The sequence below is a fragment of the Apteryx mantelli genome, chromosome 8, assembly GCF_036417845.1.
Source record: "Apteryx mantelli isolate bAptMan1 chromosome 8, bAptMan1.hap1, whole genome shotgun sequence".
Classification (NCBI taxonomy): domain Eukaryota; kingdom Metazoa; phylum Chordata; class Aves; order Apterygiformes; family Apterygidae; genus Apteryx; species Apteryx mantelli.
The window spans coordinates 38,827,300-38,847,193 of record NC_089985.1 but is presented as its reverse complement, the minus strand read 5'-3'; the positions used below and the strand labels follow the sequence as shown (position 1 = coordinate 38,847,193).

Genomic DNA, 19,894 nt, shown 5'->3' with positions numbered 1-19,894 from the left:
TCACAGAACAGAATATTGATCAACATGGGCTTTACTGTGGAAAGATTTGTCACTTTTGTTACATTAGCATAGTTAATGGAGCCACATCTCTCCTTGCCGTGGAGTACGTGTATACTGGTATGTTTTGCTCTAGTTTGGGAAGCAAAACAAGCTCTAGTTGTGTAAGTGGGTCTACATTAAAACTTATCAGTGTACATATGTGAAAAATTAATAAATAACCATACAAATATCTTCTTCCAGAACCAGTTACACTAAAGAAATAAGTTACAGCCAACTGGCCTATTTCCAGCTGCTCAACATTGCCCTCAGACCTTCTGGGGAAACTGAGTGCTGCTTAGCTCATTTCAGTCCAGTATTAGGTCTCTATTAGCCCAGCTCAGTTTAATGATTTAAACTAACTCAGCTAAATGAAACAGGTTAGGAAGAGTTCACACAGATAGCTTCTTCTGAAGGTCTGAAGGGGCAGAAACCTCCATCAAAAGAACTGGAAACTGTAATAGGTAGGAGCAGGCTAGGAACGGTAACTTCTTCTGCCAGTCCTGGTACTTGCAGAGTGCCCTGCCTGCGCCTTGACGAGCACAGATACCAGTGTAATTTTTCAGAGACAGAGGAGGTCTAACAGTGGTGGGATTCAAGGCCTGAAACTCTGGTTTAGGTAGAAATCCAAATACACTCCAAGTTTTCCACAGGATTTAAGCCTCTGTTAAATGCTCTGCTTCACAAAACTGGGATTATTCACATCCTTAAATTCAATCATGTGCTTAAATGCTTTGCTGAACTACAATCTGTATGACAAGTTCATCACTTTAAAACATGCTGTTACTATGAAGACAACTTACAGACTCTGTTAAGATTGCCATTTTATTTATTTATTATTTAAACAACTTCTTTTCTCTACCGGAGAGCTCTCTCCATGAAGCATGCCAGTCCTTCCTAAAGCCTCTAGCACTCCTATTGCCATTTGCTCATTTAGGAAAAATCCAAGTTATAATCAGTCTAAATTTAAGACTGTAATGAGTTTTAAATAAAAAACGTGGCAGAAAAGGGTACTTATCTAAATGGAATGCTTTCAGACTCATACATTTTAAAAAGGTATAAATTTCAAAAGCAGACACTAAATTTTAATTGCAATCTCAGAAAAAGCTTTTGTGTTAATTCACAGAGAAAAATTAGCAAAGTGAAAATTGCTTATCAGGGTTTTTCTTTCTCTTTAGTCATGATACATATCATAATTCTATAGATCATGGCAACTTTCAGAGGTAGATGGATTTATATTGATTAAGTGAAGAGGTGGGGGAGAAGGGCTGTGACTAAAGACATACACTCCTCCAAATACACTATTCTGTAACACATTAGCGACAGGTTTGTCACGGATAACTCAAACTCAGTCTTTGGCTCAGATTTCAGGCTGCTCTTTAAGCCACTCCAGCATCGTGGTTTTTACCTTTCATGTCATTTTTTCAGTATTGATTTCTACTACTATTAAAGTTCTTGCTTAGTAGTAAATGCATGGTAATATATAATTAATATCCAAAGGTAAAGCTACAGTTACCAGAAAAATCAAGGAAATGGAAAGGGGTGAGAGAGACAGAGGTCATTCTTCCCTTCAGAAAAACTGGTTACTATATTCTGTACAAATTAGGACTAGGCATACAACCTACCCCCATGTGGCATGAAGATGTTCCACAGATCATAGCAACTCGGGATGTAATTGGCTCATTTTCACATGGCAGGTTGTGTCCTTTCACATCTGCTCCAATTACTCCTATTAAAATAAAATTAAAATCCCATTTTAAAAGAAGAATAACACAACCCTCACAAAACAGAGCTTTTTTGCACACAAATAATTGCTATCTCACATCAATACCACAAATCAAAAGGTCTATTTAGTCAATGAACAACTTTATTTTATTGATTCAGAAGAAAATATATTTTCATTCCAGATACATGAGAACACCAGATCATTTTCTCTATACTCATGTTTATCATCATAATTTTTAAACATTTCAACTATAGCCAAGACCTTTATTGTCTTAGATAGTGTACTAACTTGTAGAATAAAAGGCTGCCCTGTTCTGAAAGGCACTACAGTAGCGTGCAGATATGTTTATTTGTTCACAGTTTATCATGCATGTACTGCATGTTGTGTTTTGTCAGGGGATGCGTTGGAGAAAGGGGTAACCTGGCAGCAGAGCGGACGGCTGCCAGTTTTGTTGTCCTGACTGCTGCTGCTGTTCTGTTGATGTCAGACAGAGCCATCTAAAAGACGAGCGACTGCTCCTTCCCAAAGGGGAACTGTGCTCAGCTTGGAGGAGCTTCTGCATGTGGGATGGGACAGGAAGGACGACAAATGCAGCAAGCGCTCAGCCTGCAGCCAAGTATAAACCAGGAGGTCTCAGAGAGAAGCCAGGTCCTGCCTACACAACAGGGCAGACCTACAGCCAAGCTTCAGGACGCAGCACCACATTACGCATTAGCTCAGTTTAAGGACAGGGTATTACCAAAGGAAATTCTGCCCTCTCCTCCTCCTCTTAGGCTGCATGCTCGCACCACACCGTGCTGGATCCAGCAAAAATGCAGTAGCAAAGGCCAAATAATACTGTTTTGTTTGTCTTTTTTCTCGTGAGCATTATTTCTCAATCAGATCAATGAGCGGTTTGGTGACTGGTTTGCTAATCCTACCAGAAAAAGTCCTGAGGAAAAAAGCAATTAGTCTTTCAACTCACCCTACCACTGCATGATCACAGGGTACAAGGGGAGGAGCAGGAGCAGGAAAAGAAGGAAGGACAGAAAATGAGCCCTCCCCTCTTGACCAGCATTAGGTCAGATAAAGGTAAAGCTTCTCGGAGGTCACAGAGGGAAACTTCCCTACGAATGTGTGGATGTTGGAGAAGCCAGGAAGCCTTTAAAATTTGCTGGACTGAAACAATGGACCAACTCTGCAAGGACAAAATAGGCAAGGGATAGATTTCTTTCAAATCTTTTATTTTAATCTGTTTTTAATCTGTTTTACCCAGGAGATATGTGTTTCCTATGAAGTGTCCAGTTTCCTAATACATTTTTCAGCAAAACTTAGCTTTAGAGAATGGGAACTTTTCGGTGTATTTTAATGTGCACACTTTAACCAAAGGTAAAGCAGTTTCACCTCAAAGTTCTGGTTAACCTGGCGTCCAACTACAAGCATATTGAATAAATAAACAACAGTAATATTTCCCTTTTTCTTGTCTCCCTATCATCCTTATTTTACAAATAGGGAATCTGTGTTCAGAGAGACTAAGAAAAAAACTACAGATCTCCTCTGTCAAGCTACATTTCTTCTCATTGCAGGAGGATCACTAAGACATTTGCTGCACATTTTGTACATTCAAAATCAAAGTTAAAGATGCCATGTGTTACCTGTGGTTAGTATGTGACATGTCTTTAACGCCCTCTCATTTAGGCCACCACTGCAAGATTCTGTTATCAAATCAGTCTGTTACAGTTTGTCTTATCATAGTTACAAGGTTGTTATGGTATTATCATGGCTGGAAGTCATTTCAATATCCAGAAAATTAAGGGCTAAAATTTCACAGCCTTCAAAACTCTGTCCTTATGTCCCTTTATCCTAGCTGGCTTATGACTGTGTCGGTAGCATACCTGTCATATAAAGAGCTTATTTGTAAGGAGAAACAGAAAGTAAAGCACAGCTTCTGCCTCTTATGCTTCTTTTTTCACTGTTCAAACACAGACACCTAGAAGCTCGTCTTAAGCGTTTTGGATAGGGTTGTCTAAAAGGCACTTTTCTGTACTAGGCAATATCACATTAAAACTTCTAAAAATACTTTAAACTATCATTCACACTTTAGAGTAAACAAATCTACTGAATTGAATTATCAGCATATATTGCAAATTTATTTCTACAAACAATAAAAGATTGAAGAGCCTCATATTTAGATACTTGTTAATCACAAAGAAAACATTCTTCTGCAGAGTGAAATCTGAGCCTTGTCAAAATCAGCGGGAGTTTTGTCAGCAACTTTACTCGTGTTTAGAGTTACAGGTATCAGATGGACTGATTCAGGCATCATAGATGACCTCCACTGATGTAAGTATCAAATAATTCTCCATCTCCACTTTATTTCACTCAGAACTTCAAAGTCTTTCTAAATTCCAGGACCCTGACCATCAAAAACACACTTTATATCCAATGAAAAGCAGTTATGAATCCTGTGTCAAAAGTTACTAACACTGAAAACAAAATGTCCATCATGCCATTTTGGTTCAGCCTGCAGGATGCAAAAGAGCCCTTTTACTCTGCTGTTATAGACTATTTTTAATACTACCAGCAGAATGTGTTCAAGAATAAGAATAATGACACCCACTGGAGGTTACTGCCCAGCAAAATAATCTAACACATATTAATATACAAGTCATATCCTTTAAACAGACTGTAATCCTCAGCATTTCAATACAGAGCATAACATGGAGTAAACACTGGAGCATATATCAATTCCTTTTCAAAATAAAAGTTTTACATCATTTATGAGTTGATTTCCAGTATTATTATCATTTCAATATTTTCACATTTTAATTCACTGTTTCAGATCTCTTCTTTACTTTCTTTTCTTCTGTGCCTCTTCCTCTCATTTTTATAAAATGAATGTATTTTAGTGCAATGCCATTCTTCATATTTTTATCAGAACACTGGGCATATTTTTATCAGAACTAGAGACTCTTCATTTCTTTCTAATTTTATTATCTGTGTTCTCCTTTTGCTTTTCTGTTTTCCTTCACCACTTTCAGCTCTGTATTCTATACATTGGAGGTTAAACCAGACTGGAAGATGATGAATGTTCTTGCTATATGCACTATGGATGAAGGAGAGCAATTCAACATTTGAGATGTAGCCTCATTATTTATTCTCTTCATATACAGTTGCATTCTCTGGCTCTCATTTAGGCTCCTGCTGTCCTTTTTGCTACCAAATCTTTTCCCTTTTACTGTCTTTTCTGTTAGTTCCCCTGTCTATTTATCCTTCCTAGATTGAAGAGGGATGAGTTGCATCACAAATATTCCTCTTATCCCTGACTCTACTCAGTTACTAGTGATTTGCATGCAGGTTCTCCTGCTGTGTTACTGACTCCTCTCTGTGATGCATCTCTCCCTCTCTAACAAAGACCTATACATCTCTTCCCCCCGTGATGATTTCAGTAGTCTGCTAGTCTTTGCGATGTCATCTGGGAAAACATATTATGATCATATTTTCATAAACAGGACTTGTATAAGCAGGCCATCTCCATCCACTGAAGTTTTCCTACTCTGTTGGATGCCAGTAATTACAGAAGAGATTTCTAATGCTAGAGCTCCTTTACAGAAATCTGTAGCAAGTGAACAGACAGTTGCTCTCTCTTCTTCATTAAATTCAATTCATTTAATGCAGTACATGAAATCTACTGGGCAAATTTTTTGTGTTCTGAATTTAGTATTCACATAATAAGGCAAATTAAATGAAGGCCCTCTACTGTCATTTTAAAGTGACAGTCTAGTTTTCTAGCAATTGCTGATGCAGCTTGGTGCATACTGTTATTTCCTCTGCACAGGAGGTTCTCCACTCCTCACCACTGGAGCTAGCTGAAAAAATTCCAACAAAAGAATATTTACTAGAATTCACCAATACAGCTAAATCAAAATTATCAGGAAAAGAGTGGCTATATTGCTGAAATACTGCAGGAATCATGTAGCCCTCAGTCAGAACTTGCTCCATTTCATGCAATGTCACCTACGTGCTTCACTATTGGCACACCTGGACAGATTTCCAAGAAGTCTGAGCTTTCAAAGTCTTGGGACTAAGGTCTTTGAGGACACTGCTATGGAGGCTGGGACTCTATTTCTTTTCATAGTTTATTTTGACAGTTTTGATTTTCATACCTAAATAGGAGCAAAATCAAACTTTGAAATTCCCCTTTGAGAAATGGAATTATTTTTTCCTGTCCAAGTATACCCATCCATAATTCTTGTAGAGTCAAGAGAACAGATTTCAAGCTCACACTCCATTCTACAGCGCATTCCTCTTCAAACATATGGAAGTTATCCCTGGACGATGACTACTGAAATACGAAAATTTACTTTTCATTTGCATATTTTCACTGAAGTACCATGCAGGTGACAACACAAAAAGAGTGATTAACTCCAAATACTACACCATATTATGAACTGGTACATGATCTTCAGAATTGTTTCAGTACAATTTTTTCATGTCATCTATATCTGGTTTAGATCAGAGGAAAACTTAACACTGGCACAAATATTGCATTTTCACTGTAGTTCTATAGAGATTTTAACTCCAAATACTAAAGAGATTTGGGATTCAGCAAATAATTCTCCATTTTTAAATAAATACTTTGCTTTACTATATATAGTATGAAGACAGGAAGAGAAACTTCCTGACTAAATGTTCATGATTTAACTCTTGCAAAAGCTTTTACTGATACATGTTTATAGCAAAAGATCTGATGCTATAGTTCAGGTTGGAAAGAAAAGGTTATGTGGCTATGGAGGAGTCTGTCTGTATATATTTGAGGGGAAAAAAAAAAAAAAAGCAACTACCTGTGTTAATGAAATGTAAAATTTTAAATTAAGGACCTGGCTTTAAAAAAAAGGAAACTTCTCAGAGTTTGTTGGCACAATAATGTCCTTTTTCAGGCTGTCTTATCAATTCATCCTTTTTAAGAACAGAAAATTGCCAGTGCACATACTTTTAAAAACATTTTTACATACCTACATTTCATATGTCTTAGCCAATTAGGATACTAATCTATACAAACACAAACTTTTTTTTTTTTTTTTTTTTTTTAAGAGATTCACAGTTGTAGAGACACACCACATCTACAGCTATGACACTAACAACTTCAGTCTTCCCTGCTATAGACATTCCTTTTTGCAGCTGGTCAAAACAAAATATTAGATCTACAGTTAATCTTTCTGAGGCAATAAGAAAAGTAACATACGCGATTACTTAACTTCATCAGAAACAGTTATCAGAAGCAAAGCAAACAGATTTAAACATTTCAAAATTTCCAAGCCACAACTACTAGAAAAAAAAAATAGATTTGAAACACCACAGCAAAATACTAGAAAGAAAACTGATATTTTAGCAGCTAATCACATTTCATTTAGATCTAGAGAAAAATGCTCTGATGAGCAATAGATTTCCATTGAACAGCAGTGTTTCAATAACACTGAAACTTTCTGAGGTAACATTTTTTTCTAACCTATCAAACTAAAAAACCCTCAATTTCCTGCTGAAAAGTTACATTGAATCAGTTTGGTTTTGACTGTATTTAGATAAGGCCAAACAGCACAGTAAGAAAATGATGCAGTTCAGCCTTACCAAACATTTCATTTCAATACACTTGAAACTGAGCACTTCAGAATACTGTGCTGGAGAAGAAAAAAAATCCAAGCGTTAGGCCTCCCACTCCAGCTAGACATAACATGTTCAGAGTCTCAGAATTCACCACAGAAGGGCAATGCTGTTCATTGGCCAGTTCTCCCTCTACTCTGTTTTCACTGTCTTACATACACTATTACCCATACTCTAAGAGGTAGATCAAAAGCAGCATTTTGGGTATATATCCTATATTGTGCTAGCAACATAAACGTATGTTGAAAAGTCTTTATTGCACTATTTAAACAAAGGATGAACTGCTCCTAAAACTAACAAGAAAGACTAACTGTGAACAAGCCTCAGCCACGAGACTTCTCCCTCAGAACTTCGATTTTTGATTTTTCTTTTGAGCAACAGGAGATGCAAACTCTCAGCATGCTGGAGAGAAAACACAATGGTGTTTCAGTTCAGGAACTCGAAGTGGAAGTAACAAGAGTTAATGGATACCCAGGAAATTCAGTTGCAGAGATAGTGATATTTAGTGATATTTAAACCCTTTCCTATAAACAGATATTCAACAGGAGCTGTTATTGGGAAGGCATTTTTTACTTTAATTACACCATTGCATAAGAACAAATATTAGCATCAGAGCAAATAAATGGATATAAAACAAGCTGTGAGAAAAACAGCTTTCTTAAATTAATTCAATACACGCCTATTTCCAAGAACAGTAAATACAACTGAATACCTAGTCCTCCAGCATGTGCATCAATGAGAGAAGCTGCTACTGCAGTCCCTTCGGGGAGACCAAGATCTCTCGCAGCCTCTGGCGTTAGACCTTTTCCAACAGACTCTCCAGGAGACAAGACGTGGTTTCCTGGGCAGACACAAGAAAAACCAAACACCTGTCAATTTACTAAACAGAAAAACAAACACGTATGTTATTACAGGAACTCCTTTCCTCTTCCTCAACTTAGTGTGGTACACATAACAAAAAGGTTCATCAAAGAACTTTGATTATAAAATACACTTCATTATGTGTGTGCATGTTAAACACACAACCATGCTGTATCAGGCTGCCCCATAATTTAAAAGTGCAACAGTATTCAGTGTCTTACCCAGCCACAGAGAGAGACTTCACCACAAACCATGAAATTCTGCCTAGCATCTTTCCAATAGATAGGAAATACACACACAGAGATTGCAAGCTGCTTCTGTAGTCACTGACTACGCTACTTGCAGCCAGTCTCTACATATGTGAACGAGATTCAGCTCAGCCCGTGCTTGTAACTGGAAAGGGCACCTGCTGCGCAACAAAGTGGCCAGTTTTTCCATTTCTATCCTCTCCAAGAGGTTTCCCTAGAAATAAGATGGCTATAGTAACAGAAACTCTGAAGGAGAAACTGGCTAAATAAGCAAATTTCTGCCACTCCAGCTGCGTTTCTCACTGCCTTAAACTATCCACTTTTGAGTCTTCGATGGCCTTATGAAATATAAAGAACATTATGGTCACCCGAGACATAATCAGTAGTAACCCCTCCCTCTCAATCTTGCCACCAAGGAGTCTGTTAGCAGGTCTTGTCTGTGTTGATCTCTATCACCCTAATTTTTTTTTTTTTTTGCTAAAAAGAAAAGAGATTGTTTTAATAATGATAGAGATGTTTCAGAGCTTAGAAGAGCAGATCTAGAGTCACAAATCTTTCAGAATTCAAAGATCACTTGGCTATTTCTTTGTTTTCCTCAGCTTCATCTCTGGGTAGAAGAATCCTCTCTGGGATGGCTGCTGAGCCTGACCAGGCCCAAAGCAATAGGGAAAGCCTGATGGCTCCAGGAATCCACACACACTTCTCTCTTTATCTAAAGATTTGGTGGATGAGGCAGTAAAAGGTACAGTGGGAGCTCCTATAGACTTCCCTAGCAATATCATGGCTCTAAGTCAGAGACTTCATGTTCATTTAATAGTACATGTCTAATCTTCTGGGCAGAGTTGGCACAACTCCTGTTTAAAATATAAGCCTATATTATAGGACAAGCCTATTTTCACGGTAGATTATAATAAGAATGTGCTACTCTTAAAGCACATTCTGATGTGCTAGAAAGCAAGTAAAACATCCTCCACAATAGAGATTAATTAACAGGAATAGTATATCGTAAGAGTTATCAGGAATATACTGATGCTATTGAGCATAACCTTCTGGAAATATAGTTATACTACCTCACTGTTAAGTGAAAAGAAGGTTATGATATTAAATTCACAGGTGGAAAATGGGTCTTTAAGTTTTATATACCACAGTGGTAGATCCTTGACTTTGCTGTAAGCAATTCATTTTGAAGAAGGCCCCCATTTCCTGACCGATCAAGTGTTTGGAGCACTTCGTGACTAGCACGCAAAACTTCTTGAAGTTCATTTAGAACCCTACCCATGAAACTCTGGATAGCCACGTGTTTCTGCTCTGATAATCACACCTCCTCTTCTGAAGTTTTAGGCTAAGTCTCATGATGGAAATTTAAAACAAGTGTGCACAGCCAGAACTTTCATACTTAATTTTGGGTTTATATTCAAATATAAGGGGTAGTAAACAAAAGCCAGTATTTCAGGCTCTCCTGTAGCTTATAGAAAAGGAAGTGATCATATTAAGCTATTTCCTCACAGAAACATGTCTACATTTCATTAACTTTTAGTGTAAATTCAGAAGGACTGTGCTAGCTTTTCCAAAAGGTGTTATCTTTTCTGGTGTTTTTTTTTCAATAAGTTGGAGAGCAGGATATTTCTCTTTAAGATACATTTTGTGTTGCCTTTTTGGTCTTTTAAGACATCAGAGAATAATACCAGTAAAACAAAGTTGTCTGCTTCTCCTGACATTCAAAGACCCTGCAGGCGAAAGGAAGTGCAAAAAAGTTTCACGCAGCTAAAACCACATCTTTTTCTTCAGAAATCAGTTGCATGACCTGAAAGTGTACAGATATCTTATATATACAGCATGGGATGAAACTAATCTGAAATAAAACCTCTTTCCAGGCATTTATTTCCATTGTTGGCTTGTTTATATCAGTTGTACAGGTCAAACATTTCAATGTATAATTACTATATGGTTAATGTTCATTTTAGAGATCAGGGCTACTACTATTAGACAAAACCTTTTCCTACCAGCTTTTCGATTATTGTATTTCTAGCTAATGAGCACTAAGGGAGCAATTTCAGGGATACAGATAATCTTCTCTTCTGATGGCAGCAGTAGAAAATGACCATATAGATTCCTTTGGGATTAGCAATTCATCAGAATGGCCATCAGCACTGCTAACCTCTGCGGGAATGCGTAGAGATGGGTTTGTTGTGATTTGAAGATGAAAGTATAATAATTTTATGTTTTAATGAAATAAATTAAAGGCAGAGTATGCCCAGTCTGTTTCAGGAGTCACAGTAAACCTGAATAATTAACTACTCCTTGACTGAAACCACTGCCTGACAATCTCAAAAGTGACAAAACTCAGTAGTTGGCCATTACATGGAGCGTTGAGGAAACGGAACCAACTGGAGGCCCCAATCAAGTGCAAGAGTAGGAAGGAACTGGGCAAAAGTCTTTCCTTTTAGGGAAAAAAAGAGAACAGCATGGCATGGCAGAAAGGGAAATGAAAAAGAAGACCACTTTCCACACATGGGAAAGATGTAACCAGAGAATTGGTCCCCTTTCAAACCCTCACTTAGGAGAAGAGAATCTCCTCTCCCCTTATCAGGAAGCCAGAAGAAAGGGAAAATCCTTTCTACCTCTCAACAGCAAGATAGGAGGTGATGTGGAGCTGACATGTCATTCAATGGCAGGGAAAGCACTTGAGTGAAACACAAGGGAAGGAAACCCACTTTCCACCCAGAAAAAGAAAGAACACTGACCAAAGCAAGAGCACAAAGGAGAGTCTCCTAGGCCACCCAGCAGTGAGTGCAGGAAAAAGGTGCCAGCAAGTGAGTGTAGCAACGAGAGGATATTGATTTTGTTCCTCTACTTTATCCTCACAGAGTTCAAAATCAATGAAAGCTGTGCTACACGTGTACGTTTCATAAAAGAGAAAAAGCAGGCTCTGCATGGCCACTCTGTCCCTCATCGCTGAATTTGCTTCCCCACCCACACAAGTGTGAGTAAGAAGGTGTGGAATGGGCAGAGCCTTGACTTTACCACATGTATAGAGAGGCATGGAAAGGGAATCATAACCCTCATGGTTTACTCTTCACTGGAAAACTAGAAAACTCAGCTAAGCTTCAACATGCCTAGAAAATCTGTAGGTGTAAAGCTATTAAATGGTAAAGCAAAAACACAAAAAGAGTAAGCAAATAGGAGTCACAATTAAACAGTCAGGCATTTTAAATAGATTACACTCCAGCACTAGACTGGGAAAGAATGAAGAGATTCCTACTTGAGCAAAACACATTGGCTTTAGAAGTCAAGGCACAGCTACTACAAGAATAAGGCTATTAAACAGCTACACACCAGTAATTCAACAGCAGGTGCTGCCACCCTTAAATCCTACCTGCCAGGGGAAAGAAGCTGTCAGAGGGGGAGGAAGGGAAATAAGAACTGCCTGCATACAGAGGCAGTCAGTGAGAGTATTACAGAAGGCTGTATAAAAGAGGCAGTGAAAGGACTGAGTCTTCTTAAGACTCTTGCCAAAGTAAATGTATCGAGTCTTTTGTTTACAGTAGTCTCCTGTGCAAGTCATTTACCTTTGCTAAATGATTTCCAAAATTAGACCTAACCAAACAAACCCGTAATGGCTGAAGCTGGAGAACTTTCTGTTTCACATTCATACAGCTGTTTCACTAATGCAATGCCTTAATCCACAACCTTTTCATTTTGTATGAGACACTCTATTTCTAGCTATTTTTTCCCCTATAAAGCAGCAAGTTTACAAAAGGAAAAAGCTGTCTGAATCTCTTCCTCCTCTTTTATCCTTCTTCGAAGACTAATGTTAGAATTTGCTACGATCAGGTTTTGTTTAAAGAATTTGTGCACTACCAGCGACCCTCTACCTTTTTAGGCAGTTACCACAGCAACCAGCTATTTACCAGATGTGACACACACAACAGACAATACATCTTCAGTCAACTTTAGTAATCTAAACTCACTACACAGTCTTACTAATATTTAATAGAACCAACTTTTAAAGAACCAACTTTTTAGCACGTAGACCTTTTTAAAAATAACAAAAGCAGAGCGCAGCAGGGGGCCCAGCTGACTCAACTATGACTTACTCGTTTGAGAACAGCTTTTAATCTATCATGCAGAACTTGGTTGCATTTCATATGTAATTATATTTGGTTGCATGAGTGCATAAAAATACAGAATAAACCAAATGGTGATGCCCCCTTTCTTCATTAACTTGACACAAGCAAACTTAAAGGGATATATCAACCCCTTGTTTAAATCCCAGCAACTTTAGACAGAAACCCAACCAAAGAATACCATTTTGCCTCCTTTTTTTATCCCCTCTAAAACCCAAGGTTCTAAATGCGTTTTCATCTAAAAGACAATACAACAAACAGCTATCCCTTCCGATGAACAGTTTACAACATGCATTGAGAAAGTTATCTAGTTAAACAAAGCGGTGCTAAACAAGCATCAAAGGAAACAGGACCTTAGTAGAAGGAGGCACCATGCACCCCAGTGGAACCCACAGTAAGTAATGCAAGGGACTTGTCCTCTCCTCTCAGCCACAGTATTACAGGCTTGGTGGAACATTTTCTCCAAAGTTTTGCTAATACCTCACACAGCATATCTGGATGCTGAGCTCACTACAAAGCTTGTAGGCAATCTCCAGTTTTTATTTTGTGTTTTATAATAATCCACAGAATGCCAGAAGTCTGGGATATGCAAGGAATCTGAATAATAATATCAGAACTCTTCTGTTGCAACCTCCCAACTCTACATTACCAAATAACCCTCCCAGTCACACACAATATTCACATTTAACTGAGTTATGTATAGCTGATTATTCTAGAATTTTTAAACATAGCTGATCAGCACAAATGGATATCACTAAGAGAAGAAGGAAGGAGGATAATGATGTGGACTGGAAAATCATAATATTCATTCTTTCTTCGGGCTGAAGGTATGGTAGTTAAAGGGTGTTAGAACAAGTCAGTTTTGTTTTGTTTTGTTTAATATGGAAATACCCTCCTTAAAATTTCCTGGTTGGCAACTGAAAACTTGAGAATTTTCATTCAGGAAAACCAAAACTAATTGTGGTATTACAGGCCAGCTTACTTAAAAGGGAGAAAAACAGTTGCCTAAACCAGATCACTTGGCCTTCTTCAGTTCAAAATTCATCTCTCTATATGAGCTGCCATAGTAGCTTCAGGGAAATATGATTTGGGTCCTTTCCATCCCACTCTCCTATACAGCCTACGCCTTTGGGTGAACTACATTTCAATCACCTAAGACAAAATTACTTAAGGCAGACATATTAGGTTTCTAAATACTGGAAAAGCCAGCAACCTATGTGCAGGCAGCTCTTGATTCATTAAGCTGAAAAGTAAATTGGTCTGCAGACCATAGGTGCCTACTTCAACAAAGATTATTTCCTTCTTGTCCAACTGAAAAAGTTCGATTTCATATATAAATGATAAGCTTTCCTGGGTAAAGGCCAAAAGAAAAAGAAAAAAAGAAAGGCATTCTGCATCATTGGATCATTAGGCCTGTACACTGATGGACACGACTGAGTTTTGGTAACTACGTTTCAGTGAAATAGTGCAGAATGAACATCTCTCACGGTTCACTACTCACTATGCTGACATACATATAGATACACAATACATATATTTAGATGCCTTACTAAGTAATTAGATGTAACATATTTGCATCAGCTGTCTGACCTCATATTTTTGCTTGCAAACAATAATTTCAATAGACCGATTATTTAGGTTTCTGGCATTTTACAGTACAATATTCCCAACAGACTCTCTAAACACTGCAGCTCGAAAAGCATCATCAAGGTATATAATGTGACTACTGCTACACTTGTCAGAGTTGCAAGTAATCAGACTCTGGTTTGGTATAGTAAGTCACTAATACTGCACATGCAATTTGGTTTGTATTAATTATGGATTATTACTCAACAGAATGTTTTTATTACTGGATGTTTATTAATAATTCACATGACAGCAACTCTTCTTTGAAGAAATAATTACCCCTTTTTCAAAACCAAAAGAAATGACAGACTAAGAACACCCTGATCAGTTATTGAAATAATGTTTTTGAATCCTTCAGCTAAGCTTCTGATGCCTGCACAATCTCATTCTCCACTACATTCACATAGCATCCAGTTCTAATATCCATAATGAGAAGATATTGATGCATTACAAAGAGTTCAGAAATGAGTCAGGAAAGCAATTGTAAGGACTGAGAAATGTGACAGTTCTTATAAGAACATTGGTGGAAAAACTCAAGAAGCTCAGTGTATTTCTTTAACATAGAAGATTTCAGTCTGTGCAGGTCAGGCATCTCACTACAGTCTGGCAGACAGAAGTATGCAGTTAAGACTGAGATGAAAAATAAAACATATTTAATTTAAGTAATGACAGCAACTAACAATCAACAAGCTTCTAAAGTTTGAAGTGGGCTCTCTATCACAGGAAATTTTAAGATCAAGATTGTTTCTTTAAGATATGCTTTAAACTACTTAAACATTAACTTTAGGGAGCACAACAGCCTCTGCCTTGTAGGAGGTCAGCAAATTGAAATACCCTTCTTCATTTTATAAATCATGACTCATAAAACAGACATGTTTTAAAAATTATGTCCATGTGAGACTTAAGCAAAGAAAGAAAGCGATGAATGAAACAGTACCATGGAGAGGAAGATTCAGGTAAAAAGAAGAAATGCTCCAGAAATTTGAGACTTTTTTCCATAAAATTCTTTAAAAAAAAGAAACAGGAAGATAATATTTGAGATATATAAATCTTAAACACATATAAATCACAACAGGCCCAAGTAAAGACAGAATATGAGGATGGGAGGAGAAATAAGTTTATTGTAGATTGCTACTCCCTCCTATCTTTTATTTTAGTAAGATCACAATTTGCAAAAAAAAATAATAATAATAATAAGGCAGTAAAAAGTTTATATAGCAGACAGCTGCTTAATACCAGCAAATCTCAAACACCAGAACAGCCCAAACTTGAACTTTCCTCCTCTCTGCTGGGCAGCAAATAGAAATTTCCATCGTTCACAACCGCGGACACTAAGAACTAAGAGTTGTGTTTCACTGACATTAAGGTTTCAGGTACTGCACACTGCCTTCGGATAAAGTGGCGAGTACCGAATCTTGCTGCAGACGGGCTCCTTCCATGCCTTGTGTCTGGGTTATTTAGGCAGGCAAGAGGGTTTAAGCTGGGTGTTCCTGTGTTTTTTTTTTTTTCCCCTAAATGTTCAAGGGTGGTATGTGCTTAAGGAATGCCTTATTTTTTTTTCTGTAACAAAGGTGTGGCACTTACCTCAATAATTACAAGGTATCTTTTTTTTTAATCCAACAGATCTTATAAACAAAGGCCACAGTCTGTCAATCAGGAGTAGACAAAGCATGAAGTAAGTTGACTGCTGCACCCAAAATACTGTTTTATTAATGAGATTTTTCTTGTATAGTCATTTAACATACAACTGTGGGTTATAGACCCAATTTTTGACATGACTTTATAAAGGGGATAGAAAAATATAGATTATGCTTAAAAAGTGTTACACTGCAGAAATTGGGAATAACTAAATTGTTCTATTTCCTGAAAATTTTTAGTGCTATGATTCTCACATTCTTGTACCTGCCTTAGTTTGTTTAAAATTAAAACAATGCCACAGTAATTGTACTTAAAGCTTTTCCTATGACTATTAAAAATGAAAACTCAAAGTAGAAAGAACTCCCAGATTCCATACTTAACAGGAAGAGAAAGTTCACAACATATGAAGCTAAAACATCACTCGATCTCACATAATAGCTTTAAAAGAATGCAATCATGTCTGACAGATTTAGGAAGAACAAGTATATTAAAAAAAAAAAAAAGAAAAGAAAAACATGTAATGCAGATGAACCTTCATTCCAAAAAAAGTAGTTGAAATTCATCTTGCTTCCTGGCAAATTACATTTTTTGCCTAACCTATAGCAGAAGTCTATTCAGTACATTTACTGTCCATGGCACCAAAAGATTAAGCAGTCTCTCTGCAATTGCAGCTTCTGTAGGTTGACAGAAGAGTGACTATTTAAAGCCTTTCCCCTCCACATCTAACGTCTCCGTCAACAAGCCACAGTCTGTCAAGGCATGAGCAGCCTTTCACACTACTTATTGACTCTTTAAGGAAAGAATTCAAACCAGGAAAGGTCAAGATTTCACAATTTCAAGTGGTCTCAAATGAGCAAAAACTATAAACACAATAGTGCCAAAGAGTAGAAGAAAAGATGGTTCCTCAGGTAGAGAGAGTCTGAGACCAGAAATCTGGTAGTGGACAACAGGTGAATTTTTTTTCAAAGCTCCAAGCTTTTACTATTAGTTTCCTAACCTATGACAAAGCTCAAGGACAAAAGAACAGCACACAATACTTCCCACTTCTTGCAGCTGGGAGAAGGGAGAAGTGGAAAGGTACCATCTGCCAGCAGAACTCAACCTGATGATAAACAGGATGGGTGATGGGTCTCCTTTCCTACAGTGGAAGGGGAATGGAAAATTGTCACCCAGGAAACACAGGGAAGAAAACCTGAATTATTTTATCCTTTATATTTTGAAGTGTTTAGCACAGCCCATTAAAGAGCAGTTACTGAAAAGACAAAGAGTATCTCAGGCTGGAGAAATTAGCTGACAGGACTCTCATGAAGTTCAACAAAGGGAAATGCGAAGTCCTGTACCAGGGAGGAATAACCCCATGCACCAGTACAGGCTATAGGCTGGCCAGTTGGAAAGCAGCTTTGCAGAAAAGGACCTGGACAACAAGTGGACAACAAGTTGAACATGAGTCTGCAATGTGCCCTTGTGGCTAAGAAGGCCAGCAATCTCCTGGGTTGCATTGGGAAGAACACAGTCAGCAGGTTGAGGGGGGTGATCCTTCCCCTCTGTTCAGCACTGGTGAGGCCACATCTAGACCACGCTCAGCTGACCAGTAGAAGACAGTCATGGACTTACTACAGCGAGTCCAGCAAAGAGGCCATGAAGATGACTAAGGGAATGAAACATCTCTCATATGAGGAGAGGCTGGGAGCTGGGACTGTTCAGCCTGGAGAAGAGAAGGCTCAGAGGGGATCTTATCAATGTGTATAAATATCTTATAGGAGGGAGTAAAGGAAAATGAGCCAGGCTCTTCTCAGTGGTGCCCAGTGACATGGCAATTGGCACAAACCGAAATAAAGGAAATTTAATTTAAATAGAAAGAAAAAACTTTTTTACTGTGAGGATGGTCATACACTGGAACAGGTCACCTAGGCAGGTTGTGGAGTCTCCATCCTTGGAGATATTCAAAACCTGACTACATAACTCTGAGCAACCTGCTCTAGTTGACCATGCTTTGTTTGAGCAGAGGGGCTTGGACTAGACATACTCCAGAGGTTCCTTCGAACCTCAACCATTCTCTGATTCAGTGATGTCAAGATGGAAAAAATAAAAAATAAAAAGAGGACCCTATTGCTTTTCTGAGAAGAAGTCTCTAACTTTTTACTGCTGAATCATATATTACAAAATAGTGCCTCAACCTTTGAGGAAGGAGACACCCTAAAACCTTTTTGCACTGGGCCAATTTCACCTCCTTTATAGTTGCTACAGCTCTTGGATGGACTGAAATGACAGGAAGCCAAAAAGATGCAGTATATTTGGAACACTACTCAGCTATAAATCCCACTGATTCTAACAGCATGTAAGTGTAAATATCCTGTGATCATATTTTTAATTTTGTTTGAAATTGTAGGTTGTTCTAATTTATTGGGATTGGAAAAGAGAAAAGAAAGACAGATAAAGGGACCCTGTACATAAGAGAAAATTCTTTTTATTTACTCCCTGTTCTCTACCATTGGCAAAGCATGGTGTTTAAAACCCCTTTTTATGATCTAGTTTTATGAAGAACTGGCAGCTCCCAGCTGACCTTAAAAAAATCATGATCCTTTCTCCCAACCTTCTAGAAAATCCTTCATGTACTCTGCAGCATCTGGCATCAAAGGCCTTGGAAGAGATCAAAAAATGGCAGAACTGATAGACTGACCATTCCCATCACAGCTGCTGTAGTGTAAGTTAATATTGCCTGGATACTCCCAACCTGGACTGAATCTTCCATTTTCAACTTCAAACTAAATAAATGAGCAGAAGATCTTCCAAGTGTTGAAAATGATTACTTCTGATAAAACACAATACCTAAGAAGACTATATTTAACAGCAAACATTGAGATCTACAATATCATTATTTTCATTTTGAATATGGAAGTAGACACTGAGACAAGCTACAATAAACCATTCATATAATAACATGTTCATGAATAAGGAGCCAGGATACCTGCTATTTTGTCACTTGTTTGAATACCTAAAGAAGCACAGGCCTGCACCTACATCTGAAAACTCAACATGTTGTAATGCTTGTGCTATAGTAAGAATGACAGCAAATATTGATCAAGAGAATCCCAGCTCTCTTGTCAAAGTCCCAAATCATACAGGTTTTCTTTATTATCAATTTAAGACTAAGTGCTGCAAATGAAAGAGCATTAGAAAAGAACATCTATACAGCCTTAGAATTCTACAGATCATTCTTTTCAGGGCATTCATAAATGGTACACCCAAGCGCCCAGGTACCTGAAAACATCAAGCTTTCAGTCCTAGAATTAAGTGAGAAATTACCACCAGCAGATTGTAAAGTGCTAGGGCTGTACACTAAAGCATAGTCACAGAGTGCCAGAACTGGGAGGGTGACACTGCTGAACTTACAGATGGGAGTAAAGACCACTAACTATGAATGCATTTTAAAGTCAAGTTGAAGTCTTCAGAATTGAAAACACAGTGCCAAAGTTAAAAATCAGAAGAAAGCCTACTAGAGATGGATTGAGGCAATCTGTGGAAAATGGGAAGCATTCTTCTTGACAGTGCCTAAGGAAGCAAGCATGTGGAACAGACCAAGAGAGGGATTTAAGTACAGGGATGTATAAGGACCAGAACACGTTCTTCCTTATGCCATCAACACCTACAAAGTCAAAAATCAAACATGAAAGAGTTCTGCCAGTCTTACTCTAAAGCAAATGAAGCCAAGTTACAGTTTTAGAGATGTGAAACAGAGGTAGAGAAGCGTTGGGTGAAGACAGGAATAAAACTCTCATTGCCAGATTATCCAGTCATACAGAAAGAAAAAAAAATAGTAATTCTAAGAAAGAGTACATCATTTTACAAACAGATTGTCAATAATGTTTCTGTACAAAACCATATCTTCTGATATCACACATCTATGCATGCAACAGTTATTTGCATTAGCATATTACTTTCAAACACTCAAAATTCAAGGTATGCACCTAATTTCCATCAAAACTTGTGAG

The 19,894-nt window shown here is 37.8% G+C and overlaps 1 protein-coding gene across 3 annotated transcripts in view; it reads right to left on the bottom strand.

The window, feature by feature from the left end:
* The window catches only part of FGGY (FGGY carbohydrate kinase domain containing), a 312,847-nt gene that overhangs the window by 73,698 nt on the left and 219,255 nt on the right, over nucleotides 1-19,894 (bottom strand). For all 3 annotated transcript variants that reach the window (XM_067301318.1, XM_067301319.1, XM_067301320.1), the window contains 2 exons: nucleotides 8,115-8,243; nucleotides 1,662-1,765 (listed from right to left, as the gene is read on the bottom strand). In XM_067301318.1, coding sequence (XP_067157419.1) covers nucleotides 1,662-1,765; nucleotides 8,115-8,243 — 233 coding nt within the window. The remainder of the gene's footprint in view (nucleotides 1-1,661; nucleotides 1,766-8,114; nucleotides 8,244-19,894) is intronic.